Source organism: Podarcis raffonei, chromosome Z (genome assembly GCF_027172205.1).
Source record: "Podarcis raffonei isolate rPodRaf1 chromosome Z, rPodRaf1.pri, whole genome shotgun sequence".
Lineage (NCBI taxonomy): Eukaryota > Metazoa > Chordata > Lepidosauria > Squamata > Lacertidae > Podarcis > Podarcis raffonei.
In genome coordinates, this window is record NC_070621.1 from 23764648 (window position 1) to 23779588 (window position 14941).

The window sequence follows — 14941 nt, forward strand, 5'->3', positions numbered from 1 at the left end:
TCTGTAGATCAGGCTTTTGAAACTAAACAAACAAACTGAACAGGTAATGGTGGGTCAGCTTTCCTTGACCCTCAAACCTCAGAACAATCCCAGTGATTCTGCAAGCTCTTCTGTCCACTTCCTTGGCAATCTCTTTCCCACACTTGAGAAAAAACACAGGAAGATCTAAGGAAGCCTATGTGGAAACACAGAAGACAAAAGCCACGAGTCCTGAAAATAGAACGAGAGACCATACATTTCCTTTACATATCGCAGCCAAGACCAGGATTTTGCAAAATCTTTCGGGCCCATAGGCTTTCATGATTCCCCATACACCATAAAAGGAAGCATAGCAAGAGCCATGCCATCATCAACTAAGTGCTTAAACAATCCTGTTTTCTTTCCCTCTTGACCAGTCCTTTCAAAAACTCCTTTGCGGTGCTAAAAGCTTTCCCATGTCAGAACCAAAACAAAATCTCTTTGCATCTGCACTGTGCAAATTCCCTTTCTGTTATGGGGGCATGAGAGGAACTAACAACAACAACAACAACAACAACAACAAAACCCCGCCCAGTTCTAGCTCACTTCAGTGGCAAATGAAGAACGGCTGCCTTCCCATCTGCAGAAACGGAACATGCCAACTTAACCAATTGGACCTGCTGCTCTCAATGGGCAACAGGGCTGGGGCATCCCTCTATTTGAATGAATAAATAAATAAATGGAGAAGGAAGAAGCAGCATTGGGGTGCCTACTGGTCCAGTCTGGCACCATGCAAAGCCCTTGACTGCCCCTTCATTATGCACCTTGGGTACCTCATTTCAAGTGAGCAGAGAGCAGCTCAAACAACTCTCCTATTCACAGAGTGGACAATAACTTATTTAGCTCAGTCTCTGTTTGGCCACTTTGCTCATGTTATAGGGATGGGCAGACCTGCCGACTTAAGCACCTCTCAGTTTTTCATTTTTCCAGTCTTAAGTTCAGTTCTCCACATTTCCAAATCAGTTTGAGGGAGATGTTGTTGTTGTTGTTTTAAAAAAATCTCCATGAAAATTTATCAGCATTTCAGTGCAACTATTTTCCCTAATGCACACATTTTTTGTATGCAATTCAGTCTAATGTACACATGTCTGCAACAACATTTCCTCTAAAACCTTTTCTTTTTGTACACATTATTTGGCAGGGGAACTGCACTACAAAATTTGGAGAAGACCACTATTCCCCTCAAGAACCCAGAGTTACCCAGAGTTCTCTGGGAAGAGGGATTGACTGTTAAACCACTATGAGAATGTAGGTCTGTGAGGATAAATGGAGTCTTCTAACAACTATCATCACCATTCAATGAACCAAAGCTCCCAGAATTCTCTGGGAGAAGCCATGACTGTTTAAAGTGGTGTCATAGAGTTTTAAATGCATGTTGTGAACATTGCCTTAGTCAATGTTCTAAAGTGAGGGACTAAAGTGCATAATAGTAATTGGAGGGCTCTGTCACTTAACTAGATGATTCCTTGGCCTGATCCTTATATTCTCATTGTATCATGTATTAATGTTTTGCCTCACTTGACTCTCCCACTTTCCCCTCTTCCCCTCTTCTTTGTAACAGAAATGGGCCTGGGATGAGTCATTAGCATCCCATCTGCTGCACAATAACAGTTACATATGGTCAACTGCTACATTGCCTTGCTCCTTGCTGGCTGGGGCCTTCTCCTGCCACAGCAAACGCTCCCTTGGTAAAAATGTGCTTATGTGAAGTGGCATTGCCAGATAACAATCTGGGCTGGTTGATTTTGGCAGGTATTGCTGCTTTCTCTGTCTTTCCTGGCAGATAAATAAACAAGTAGTGGATAAAATATCTCATCAGCTAGTGAACTGAGGAGCGTTTAGCCTACCATCATTCTTATGCCAGGGTGCCAACTTGGCCAGAGTGCTTTGGGTATGGAGCTGGGCTTCCTGCCCAGTTACTTCTCAAGGGGTGAAGGGATGTTGGCAAAAGGGCAGCTTAACTTCATGTCAGTCATTTCATGCAGGCTGCAAAATTGGGGTAAAACTACAACAACCCTGATCTCTTATTTCAGGAACTGTTAAGAGACTGAAAGCATGGTTTTGTTGTGTCCATGTTGCTGTGCCCCCCCCTTCAAATTGCAGTTCATTCTCCAGAAGGAAAAATGGAAGTGTGTGTGTGTGTGTGTGTGTGTGTGTGTGTGTAGTGATGCTTTCTAATTTCAACTATGAATTTGTTGGCACATTTACTTGGAAACAATCTCCATTGAGCTCAGTGGGACTTACATCTGAGTAAACAGGTATAGCGAGGGATAAAGACTCTCAAGCTCAAGGGTCTCTATCCAGCCCTTCAGACTCTTCCCAGGAACCCCACCCTCCCTAGAAAGCACTCCCTACCTGCAGTGCTCTGTGCTCTCCTCAAGCGTTTTTGCCAGTCTGGAATTGTGTCCTTGGACTGTAGTGATGCATTTTGCTTGCCTCTGTAGATGCACAGATGTGTGTGTAGAAAAAACCCCACTTACCTTTGCATGGCTGGAATGTAACCTACTGTATACAGGTCAGTTGCATCTTTTGCCCAACCCACTTTTTCTTGTTGCTTAACCCACTGCTGACATGTGGCCCTGGAAGGCTGTCCACAAGGCAATGTGGCCCTCAAGCTGAGAAAAGGTGGGTGTGCTACTGTCTGCTTCAAAGTATCCGTAAGTCTGTAAATGTTAGTCAGTCTTAGATACAAATCTATGTAAGATGCTTTAGCAATTTTGAGTAGCGCAACCCAAAAGCGCTCAACCTGAAGCAACTTTAACCCGAGATATGACTGTATCACCTATCTGCATAGTATATTTTAATCTATAACTGCATGTACACTAAGTAAAAGTTATTTGTTATTTAAACATGAAAAGAGAGTGAAAAGAGAACTAATTAAAGGGTCTAATGACACATAATTTATATACATAATTAATGTCTAATGACAATAATTTATATGCAGAATACATCATGCGAAAGGCTGGGCTGGATGAATCCCAAGCTGGAATTAAGATTGCCGGAAGAAATATCAACACCTCAGATATGCAGATGACACAACCTTGATGGCAGAAACTGAGGAGGAATTAAAGAACCTTTTAATGAGGGTGAAAGAGGAGAGCGCAAAATATGGTCTGAAGCTCAACATCAAAAAAATGAAGATCATGGCCACTGGTCCCATCACCTCCTGGCAAATAGAAGGGGAAGAAATGGAGGCAGTGAGAGATTTTACTTTCTTGGGCTCCATGATCACTGCAGATGGTGACAGCAGTCACGAAATTAAAAGACGCCTGCTTCTTGGGAGAAGGGCAATGACAGGCCTAGACAGCATCTTGAGAAGTAGAGACGTCACCTTGACAACAAAGGTCTGTATAGTTAAAGCCATGGTTTTCCCAGTAGTGATGTATGGAAGTGAGAGCTGGACCATCAAGAAGGCTGATCGCCAAAGAATTGATGCTTTTGAATTATGGTGCTGGAGAAGACTCTTGAGAGTCCCATGGACTGCAAGAAGATCAAATGCATCCATTCTTAAGGAAATCAGCCCTGAGTGCTCACTGGAAGGACAGATCGTGAAGCTGAGGCTCCAGTACTTTGGCCACCTCATGAGAAGAGAAGACTCCCTGGAGAAGACAGTGATGCTGGGAAAGATGGAGGGCACAAGGAGAAGGGGGCGACAGAGGACGAGATGGTTGGATAGTGTTTTCGAGGTTACCAGCATGAGTTTGACCAAACTGCGGGAGGTAGTGGAGGACAGAGGTGCCTGGCGTGCTCTGGTCCATGGGGTCACGAAGAGTCGGACACGACTAAACGACTAAACAACAACAACAACAATGACACAGGGCTGTCTTCCGCATACTCTGCAAATACTCTGCAAATTCCCCTTCTCGGACAAAGTGCTATGTACAATTATTATTTTTAAACATTTTCAGACCGATTTTGTCTCAAAGATCGTTGAAACTTTTTTTTTACTCTGAAGCAGACAGCAGCACAACACAACATGCCTGCTGCTCTAACTGTTAAGACTGTTCTACTAATTGCCATAACTGTACCAACTGACACAGAGTCAATGACATCATAGAGTTCTACAGCTCTTGCAACTGACCTTTTACATATGCATTGATGCTAACATCCCACAAAAGGTTCCCCATCTCTGAGGTGTATAAGACAGAACTGGCAATATCTATTTTCTTTCTGTGACTCCTGGTCCCCCTTTCCTAGTTGCATTACAAGTCTCATTGGCTTCTACAGCCATTCATTACTGCTTTTTTCCCAGTTGGGACACAATATTGAAATCACTGGCTGGGGGTGGGGGCAGTGACGGTCTGCTTTCACAGCCCCACCCGGCCATGGAGAATAAGGAACAAGATCAGGTTTCGAGCATTTTGAAGGGAAATTACACCCTGTCTGAAGCCAGGTTTCTCTGCAAATCTTGGCACACACTTCAACATCTGATGAATGAGAAGAGATAGACTTGTGTTGTTTTAAATAGCAAGCATGCAGCATAAGAATGATTCCAAGGCAAACCTGAGACGTCCAGGGCGATATGGCAGCATGTTCTCCACGAGGTAGGCAGCTCAGTCGTAGAGCTTGTGCCTCTAAGGTTCAATCCCTAGCATTTCCAGGTAGGGCTAGGAGAGACTCCCACCTGAAACCCTGGAGAGCAGCTGCCAGTTGGTGTAGACAGTATTAAGCTAGACCAACCAGTGGCCTGGTTCAGTACAGTATGTCACCTTCCTATGCTCTTATTCACCTCAACAGTGCGCAAACAGGCTATTTCCTCTACCTACTTCCATTCAGATTTGGGCAGACAGAATTTCAAACCTACAGACACTGACTTGGAAATATACGTTGAGCTCAGTGGAACTTACTTCCAAGTAAACATGTGTTGCCTCCTGCCGCATAGTTGCGCGGAGCCTGACACATTTTTATACCCTAAAATTCAGGAACAATTTTATGAGCACTAGTAACATGGCAGAAAGTTTGCATGGTGGTGGTGGCTCCCAGTGGGAAGACAGCTAGTGGTGTATAGTGGTTAGAGTGTTGGATTAAGTCATGGGAGACCAGGGTTGAAATCCCCACTCAGCCATGAAACTCACTGGGTTGACCTTGGGCTAGTCAGCAGTCTCTCAGTGTGCCCTACCAAACAGAGTTGTTGTAAGGATAAACTGGAGAGGGAAAAGAAACTATGCAAATCCACCTCTAGCTCCTTAGTGGTTCCCAATTAGCCAAGTACTGCAGGTGCCCTGATTTTCAAAAACCAAGCCATGGACCCCCTGTGGAAATTTTTATATCTCTGTGATAGTTTTTATTATGTGAATGGTGCCACAGACCCTCTGGGTGTGTTACACCCAGAGCACTACTTGGAACAACTGATTTAGAGGAAAGGCAGGATCCTATATTGTGACTGTAATCTTAAAGGGACAGGAAAGTGTGACATAATTAGGTAGAAGTGTTCTGGGAATTTAAAGAAAGACTGTATATGACTCCATTGCAAAGTCCTTGCCTGTGTGTGTGTGTGTGTGTGTGTGTGTGTGTGTGAATGCCTTTCAAGTACAGTGGTACCTCGGGTTAAGAACTTAATTCATTCTGGAGGTCCGTTCTTAACCTGAAACTGTTCTTCACCTGAAGCACCACTTTAGCTAATGGGGCCTCCCCCTGCCGCCACGCCGCCGGAGCACGATTTCTGTTCTCATCCTGAAGCAAAGTTCTTAACCCAAGGTACTATTTCTGGGTTAGCGGAATCTGTAACCTGAAGCGTCTGTAACCTGAAGCGTCTGTAACCCGAGGTACCACTGTATACAAAACTACAATGAGATTCCACATACAGTACACACACAAACACAGAGAGCTTTCTTGATTTTTACACTCTTCTAACAAGGGGCTGATGCATTTTGAAGTGGGCTTGATCTCTTTGGCAGGGACTCACACCTCCAAAGGTCTCCTGTTGCTTCATCTGACCACCTGTAGGCTGCTGGATAATTGGAGTTGACTTCTGGAAATCTAAGGGCTTGTTTACTGGAAGGAGGAAATCAAGGGTGAGGATGCACAAGTGGTAAAGAGAAGCCTATAAAGATGGTATCTTGCCAGAGTTAGCAAGGAAGGATGGGCAGATCAATCTCTTTTTGGACAGTGTCAGCTTCACATATGTTCAGTCATAAATCCATTTCATCCCTTTACTGCTTTTTTATCTATTTACTTAAACTCCACATGAACGGTCATATTTACATATGTATCTAACAAGTATTGAAATAAAATACATCAATAGTATTTATCTTAATGTTCTCTTTTTGAAAATATATATTTGTAATGCATTTTGGGCACGTATTTTGAGCTGACAACCGTATTGCAAAATCTGGAGAGGTGAAAACTCTGAAGAATAATTACATTCCAAATTGTTTATTGTCCAGGAGTTGCAAATTAGGTCAGTTTGTTTTGGAATCCACAGAAATTGAATTCCTAAAGGCAGGGCCAGCTCAAGACATTTTGGCACCTGACATGAACCACAGAATGGTGCTCCCCTCCCTGGCAGGAAAGAAGTGGGAAGTGAAGATTGACACCAGAAATAAAGGTGAAATATAGATTTACATTGGGATCCACTCCCTTGTGGATTCTGCCACCCGAGGTGGTTACCTCACCTTGCCTCATGGACAGGCTGGCCCTGTCTAAAGGATCCCTTGTTGCAAGTCTCCGTGGACAGTGAATGATGCAAATTTCATTTCAAAGCATGACTTAGTACAGGTTTCTCATCTGTTGCTTTGCTTGACCTTTCTTTTCTGTTCTTTGTCCAGCTGTCAAAATGTAGATTGCAAGTTTCTGGTGACACTGACCTGTCTATATGTGGATGTGCAGGAGGGATCCTTGTATGGGGGAATAACCCCATGTCTGCAATAATAATGGTACTACAGTACAAAACCAACTTTGCAGTGAGTTCTTTTCGTAGTAGAGACCCATCTGGACTCTGGCTGTACAAACTCACTGGGGAGATCTGCATCTCCCTCATGCTAGTCTTTTCAAGTTATTGCTACATAGTATTTTCTGGTATTTACCAATTGCCCCTGGCTCTTCCTGCTATTTTAAAAATAGAGTTAGGCAACTTCATGTCAGTTAAAGTGAACAATGGGTGTTAGCGATCATACAGATTGTGCCTGTATGTTCAGAGGCAGCATATCTGTGAAGCAACTGCAGGGTCTGTTGCTCTCACACGTTGCTTATAAATGTCTCAAAAGCACACAGGTGACTGATGGTGGGAAGAGAATTCCTGATTAAATGAACAGGCGCCTATACAACAGTGCTCACTTTATGTTCTTAGCTCTGTTCCCATTTTTCCCCAGGTTGCAAGCTTCTTTACCAGCCCTAGCTCCTGTACATTTAACAACAACTCAGTTGGCTGACAACTACATGACACTCTGATTTTGGAAGATCAGGTTGCTAATAAAGGCATGGAAACAGGCCAGGCTTGAGTTTTAGAACAATTGGCAACCCTGGGTATGTCTCCCTACTACGCAGTGTTCATGGGGCTATAGGTATGACCAAGAAACAGAGCAGAGGGTGCATTCCTGACTTCTGATTCTAACTGCAGAATCCAGTTATGTATGGAGATACCTCACAAGGCTCAAAATGTAGGTTTTGGTGTGCAAGGAAGATTGGCTGCAAAGGAGGGTCTTTAATTGCTGTCCTGCAGAAGGAATGGTTGACAAATTCTCACTTTCCTTTCACAAGCAGCACCTGCTGACATTCTGGTGTTAAAAGGCACACCTGTCCTCTCCTGTATCAGGTCACCCTATAATGGGTACCTAGTGACTGAGCAACTGCATCCAGATTTCTTTTTAAAAATCCTGTTCACACACTTAGGTTCCAAGGGGTTCTTCAGGGCAAGATGAAAATAATGGTTGTGTTAATAAGTGTTCACAGGCAAGTGGGGAGTTAATGAAAAGTTGGGACTCTTTTGCGGACAGGGGAAGGGCTGATCATCAATGCAAATTTACTGGAAGGAGGACAGTAATTGCAAAAGGTAATGCCCAGCTACTACTGTCTTTACTCCATCCTACTGAATACTAACTGAATGCAGGTAGTGGGTGTTCTGCTTGCAGAAGGTCCCATATCTGATAACTGACATTGCTAGCTTTCTTCTGCCCCCCCCCACCTTTTTAAAAAAGGTCAGGTAGGTAGTGACCTACCATGGAAGACTGCTGTCATTCAGAGTAGACAGTATTGGGCTAGATGGACAGCTGGCCTGACTGGTAATATCAAGTTGTAGGTTAGTGTTACGTGCACAAGTCTCAAGCTCTGATTCCCTGGTGCAGCTATGAAGAGGAGCATTTCCCTCAGTTTTCAACTAACAACACTTTTGCATGATGTCCAAACAGGGAAATGAGGTTAATATTTATGGTTTGCTGGAATACACCACAGTTCAAAGGTGGCTTGCTCAGACAAACCATTGTTAAAATTAACCACTGGTTGTCCAGTCTTGGACTTAACCTCAAAATGCAGCTAGATGAACCTGGAAGCAAAAGCTTACAAGACCTTCCATGCAGCCATGCCAAGAAGAAAGTGAGAGAGGACATAAGCCTGAGGCTCATGCACACAAGCACTAAATGATGGTTTGGCATTATGTGCAAATGCAGTAGTGCAGCAATAGGAGGCATCTTCCTGAATTTCCACCTAGCATCTGTAGCAACTACGAAAATGTTTCTAGCAGGAACCGCCATCTAGTGCCAGCCCCCGGTATTAATGTGCACATCTCCAGTTCTGCTTTGCTTCAAAGCGAAGAGAAAAAGCATTGTAATTGGAAACATATCTAGGAAAATCCTGGCCAATTAAGTCAACAGCATTTTTGAAATACTTGTGTCTATGAAGGAAACCAAACTGAACTCTGTAACCGTTCAACTTTAGGCTGAATGATTTCCCCCAACCAGTGCCCTCTCTTCAGACAAGTGCAGCAGCCATTATCATTACCATTTGATGAAACTGTCAGAACCTAAGCAGGAACAGTCACTCCCTAGCTCTGTGCTATGATAGGTAATGAACACATCTGTACGACTAGACAGCAGTGCATACCCAATGAAGGCTTCTACACAAGAACAGCCCTCTGTCAATCCACCCTCCTTCTACTTTGGAGCCATTAATTCTGAAAGAACTATTCTCTCCTTCTCTCAGCCTCACTATAAACACATCCTAGAGTGAACATGAAGCTCAAGTTGCCTTTCAGTCTTTCTCCTGCAATCAGCATGGACACCTGCTTATCAGAAACTACATTAACCAAAAGACGCTCTAAACCCAATGTGTGATAGAACCCTTTACATTGCCTATTCCATGCCTAAGCACTGCTGATAAAAAACATGTACAAGTGTGTTCCCATGTGCCAATATCTTTTTAGCATCCCAGCTTCCTGTAAGTTCATTTCATATTGACCTCTTGGTAAAGTATTCTTCTTATTCGACTAACAGAACTACCCCTCCAGAAATAGCTAAGGGGTCCTTGCTTTGTGGATAGGATGAAGAATATAATCGGTGTTCAAAGTTGGGAGTACTGAAGCAGGGGACAGGTTTTTTTTAACCCAAAGTAAAAATAGCATTGGGGATCTGTCCCCTTAATTGAAAGTACCAAATGCTGGAATAACTTGCAGGAAAATTATTCCAGATAAAAGATGCATCCAGACAAGGTGGCGTGTCAGACACCTCAGAAGTCAAACTGAAATTTTGAGGCTGGCAAGATCAGAATAAGTGGCACTAGTGAAATGCAGGTCTGGCTTTAATTTTGAGAAAAGGCATTTGGGGTGCAAGTCTGTTTGGGAACAAACACATGACTATTTAGAAGCCTTTAGGCACACACCATGCCTAATTTGATGCATTCTGCACCAGCTTTGAGAATGCATTTTTACTTCATATATTCCAGGTTCCATTCTGGCATTAAATATGGATGCCCGGGCTGACATACACACACAAACTGCCCCCCAAGCCCCCCAGCACAAGTGAAATCCTGCCTATGGGCCATTGACTGACTTTGTACTTCATTTCACCACCCCCTCGGTTTCATAAACTCATCCCCAGTGCCCCTTACTCTACCCTACAAAAAGCATTATTCACAATTGCAGTTTGCATGACCCACTAAAGAAGATAATAACACAATAAAATTCAAAACAGTAACATTTAATTACACCTTTACTGCAAATCCAGTTTAAACTATTTAGTTTAATTAATTCCAGAAAACTGGTTAACTTGATTTAGTGATGCCAGATATTTCAAGAAATATATTTTTGTGCATTATTACAAATGAAAACAGAAATGTGAAGCAAATTTATAGCTTAAAGTATTTATAGATAACTACTTACCGAACTAATTTATAATAAAATCAATAGCTATACCCAATAAGAGGCTATCTTGTGACTTGAGACAAATGCAAGAAAACATGACCAAAGGAAAAAGCTTTGAAAGCAGTAAGAGCAGTAAAACTTTAAATTTGAAGCAAGGAAGGTATTTTGCTCCAAGCTCTAGCCTGGTCAGTCATAAATAAGAGATCATCACACTTTAGAAGGACCCACTCCCAGTGTCCCCCTGTCACCCCTTGCCTCTTAGTGACCCTCTAGGTAATCCCACCTCCCACTTTGGGAACCACTGCTTTAGATGTTCTATTGGAAAGTGGATATATGAGTGATTTTCAGAGCTGTTTCTGTGCTACCAGCATAGCACCCGAAGAGGGAATTACTCTCATTACAAACCAAATGCAGAGATGTGCATAACATGTGCATTTGGGATGCTGCATAAGAGCCACAAAGCATGGACCTGGATGAGAGGGGTTTATATACACATAAACACAGTATATGATGGCTAGCTGCAAAATCAAAGGGCAATCTGCATATGTTCATGTGTACATCTTCTTCACCACATGACTGCATCACGACTAAGCCACCTCAGAAAGCATTATAATGTCACCTGGATCCACTTCAGGCACTGCACCTTTTACTGCAAATGGTTAATGCTCAAACTGTCCCCAATGAACACTGACGTTCTGGCCCCTGTGGGATTACTGTCCCACATTCACATTCTGGGGAGACTATGGGGATCCCTTTCAAAGCACAGGTGTGTATCAAAATTCTTCAAGTTTCAACTCTGTCATTGGAGACTCCGGAAGTTAACTCTGTCCCCATATCTTTGTATACATCTTGCTTCTGACACACGTGCATCTAAGCACTGTGCTTCCTTTTCCTCCCCTCTCCCTGGGATATAACCTACCCACCTCCATATGAAGGGACTCTAGCCTCATTGCAGAGCACTTTCTTTCCATGCAGAAGTCCCAGGCCAGCACCTCTAGTTAAAAGGGGGTATTAACTACAGGTGCTGCCAATCAGAGTTGCAAATAACTGGGCTAGATGGACAAATTGCCTGACTTGGTATAAGGCCATCTCATCTGTTCACGTGGATATGTAAAGAGTTGCAGCTGCTGTTCAATAAATACAAACAGTTCAACTAAACATCCTATTTAGTTTTTATAAATAAAAAAACCCCCAACAACAACAGCAAGCAAACAAACAAACCTGCTATGGTCAGCCTGCTAATATGACCTGCTTCAAAAGCCAATGCAGGGCAGAGAAAATAAGTGCAACATAGAGATGACACAGGAGAAATCTTGTCAATGCATGATTTGGGGAGAGAGATCGAACAGGGATCTTTGATAAGGAGAGAAGAGGGGTGCTACATGTGCCTAAGGGTGTCCTAATAGTCCCCCATCTAAACCCCGGGAAGGCCATGCTGAGCTAAACAGTCCTATGGTCAATTGGTATAAGGCTACTTCCTATGTTCCAATATACTAAATAACAGCTGCCGATCAGTGAAGGCAATACTGTGCTAGATGAACCAGTGATCTGACTTGGTACAAGGCAGCTTCTTATTGTCCTTTGCAAAATGTTGAACAGCAGGTTGCATGCAACAAACAAGGGTTCAATTATCCACTGACAAGATACCAACATATGCCACGTTTCTGTCCTGTCTCTTTAGGAAGAGAGAAAGCTGCCTTATACCAAGTCAGCTTATTGGTCCATCCAGCACAGTGCTAGGAATTGAACTTGGGGCTTTCTATATGCAAAGCCTGCACTACCCCATTGAGGGTACATTCTCCCACAGGGCATATTTCAGCATATGACACCGGCCTTTTGCTGAATCAGCGCACTGGTCCATTTAAATCAGAGTATTGCATATTCTGATTGGCAGCAGCTTTCCTTGCACAGGTAGGTGTTTCCCATTACTGGAGATGCAAGGAATTAAACTCAGGATGTTCTGCATGTACCACATCATAGCTGTCACCGTTTCCCTTTTTTTAAAGGGAAATTCTCTTATTCCGAATAGGATTCCTTGCAAGAAAAGGGAAATGTGGACAGCTATGTACCACATGTGCCCTGCCACTAAGTCATATTCATGCATATGTGAAGCAACCTCAAAATGTTTGCATTCATGGCAGAGAAAGAAAGCAAAAGAAGCAGAGGCTAGGGGAGCGGGGGCGGGAGGACAAATACATGGGATATTTGTTCGCTCCTTTTATCCAGTAATCTCCCTGACAGTGTATGTTTTGGCCCAGTGGGAATGCCTTGAAGCCAGGCCCAAGAACCCAGGAGCTGAAAACAAAGGCCACATTTTTAAAGGAGCGCTGACCAAGATCAACATGAAAGTGGCTGATGGGATTTTGCAAAGTGCCAATCCCACCTAAGGGCTCTTTCAACCCAAATCCACCTCGTCCTCAGTTCACACCAGAACAAGGTGGCCTGGCTGGCTTTGGAAACCCCTCGTTTGTCAAGGGTGGCTGTCAAAGTGTGCCATGCCTTACAAAAAGTAACTCTCAGCCAATCAGGTGGATGGAAGAAGAAATAAAAGCAAGGAGCCTTTTTGCAAAGGTGCCCCTGGAAGGTGGAGAGTGTGAGAGGGAAAGCCAGGTAACCCAGAAAGTTGATCCTGCCTGTTTTAAAAAAGAACTGAAATGAAACCAGATTGAGTCACTAAAGAAGCCGCTCTTACCTTGAAGCGACAGCAGTCCATGCAGAAGGGACAGCAGCAGGGAAATCCTGAGGTCTGGCAACATTTTCAGTTGCAGTTGAAGCGGATTCTTCTGAAAGGTGCCAAGAGGCAGACGACGATGACGACGAGTACTGCCAAAGGATGCCCGCTTGAGCAGCAAACAAGCTGAGTTGCTAGTAAGCTAGCTGTCTGGGCTGGAGGAGACGTCCAGCGCTGTTCTCTCACTTGTTGCTCCACTCACTGCTGGGGTGAAAAAAGTTTATCTCTCTTTTTTCCCCCTGCTGATGCAAATCTTAATTTTTCGTTTTAAAAAAGAAAGAAAAAATCCTTTTTTGATCTAGAAGGTGTTTCTTTCCTGGAGTGGCTCAGTTTCATAAAGGAAGAGCAGTCCCTAGAAGTGGTTAACGATGGGGGAAATAATCAGCAAGTCACTCCGACAAAAGTTTGCAGACACCCCAACAGAAGTCTCTCTCTTGCAGTCTTCCACTGGGCTGCAATTATTTCTGGTAGAAAGTAAGCAGCTCTCTCTCGGCTTGAGGGGGCTTCTTCGCAGCTTCACCCGAGCTCTCCCTGGTGAGCCCGGGAGGCACAGGTGCTGCTGCTGCAGCTCCCGCTGTGCGGGGACCGAAGTTTGAAGCTTCCAAACTTGCTCAGGCTTTCCAAGGGATGGTGAGGATGCTTGAGAGAAAAGAAAAAAAGAACCGCTTTAAGTTCCCAAGAACTCACGAGGATCTAATGTTGTGATGGGGCGGAGAGGCACAAAGCCGGGAAGACGCGACCAGCTCTGCTGCTGCCTCTCAGAGGTCTGGGGCTTGTCCTGGACAGATCAGAGTGTAGGTATTACACACACTCTCTCTCTCTCTCCAGCTCCTCCCAGACGGATTGCTTTTGCTGGGATGCTTAATGCAAGCCTGGAATTCTTTATAGCGAAAGAAAAGGAGGAAAGAGAGACGTCAGAAAGAGAGAGAGAAGAGTGGGGGGGGGAGAGAGAGAGAGACCCCCACCACCACCTCTGTCACTTTTCCTCGGCTGCCGGGAGTACTGCCGCTTCCTGTTGCTTAGGTCTGGGCAAGATTTCTCGACGTACCCACCTACCCACACATTTCTATATGCCAGACTACTTTGCCCTGAGTTTTGCTTCCAAAGTTTGAACAAGTAGCAGCAGCAGCAAGTGACAAAACAGAAAAAAAGACGAAGCAGGATGACGGTGGCAGTTTTGCATAGTGGCTAGAGTATTGTTGGCGAGACAAGTTTAAATCCTTGCTTTGCCATAAAGCTCACAAGTGACCTTTTCTCAGGCCTCCTCCAATTGATGTGTTTAATAAGCATTCATCCCGATTTGCCTACACAAAGCTGACATGGAGGTCAGATGGTGTGCAGTCTTTACTGAGGATATACGTTCCAACTTGTATGCGGGAAGGTTATAAGGCAGTAAACATTCAGCCTGGTTTCTCCTGACTGCCTCCTTCCTGGCACTTTATTCTGTATTCATTTATTTATTACTCTTATAATAATAGCATTTATAATTATACCACAAAATTTATAAGATCATTACTCATAAGAGAAAACAACAAAAGAGCAATAACAATAACAATAATCTTGCTAGACAAAAGCTTATCCAAAAGATGTACCCTTTTTGTTACCTGTTATACTCCTAGGTTAAAATAAATATAAAGCACTCTTTCCATAATTTATTTGATGTATCTCATAATCAATAACATATACTTGCATGTATTTATTATTTGCTTACTGCATTTATATCCCATCTTTTTCTCTGAGGAGTTATGCTTCTCCCTCTCCTCATTTAATCTCCACAACAACCCTGTGAGGTTGGTGAGGCTGAGAGGTGGTTACTTACCGCAGGATCACCCCTGAGTAGGGCTTTGAACCCTGGTCTCCAAGGTATTGGTTTGACACTCTAACCACTACACCACACTGGC

The 14941-nt window shown here is 43.7% G+C and overlaps 1 protein-coding gene and 1 long non-coding RNA gene across 3 annotated transcripts in view; one reads left to right on the top strand and one right to left on the bottom strand.

Moving 5' to 3' along the window:
• Positions 1–13325, bottom strand: part of LOC128406212 (vascular endothelial growth factor receptor kdr-like) — a 191127-nt gene extending 177802 nt beyond the window's left edge. For both annotated transcript variants that reach the window (XM_053373359.1, XM_053373358.1), the window contains exon 1: positions 13002–13325. In XM_053373359.1, the coding sequence (XP_053229334.1) occupies positions 13002–13065 (64 nt within the window). In that variant the 5' untranslated portion in view covers positions 13066–13325. The remainder of the gene's footprint in view (positions 1–13001) is intronic.
• On the top strand, positions 4069–7446 carry LOC128406213 (uncharacterized). Its single transcript, XR_008328443.1, has 3 exons — positions 4069–4562; positions 5916–6565; positions 7329–7446. It is a non-coding gene; the product is annotated as an uncharacterized LOC128406213 (long non-coding RNA).
• Positions 13326–14941: the final 1616 nt, after the last annotated feature.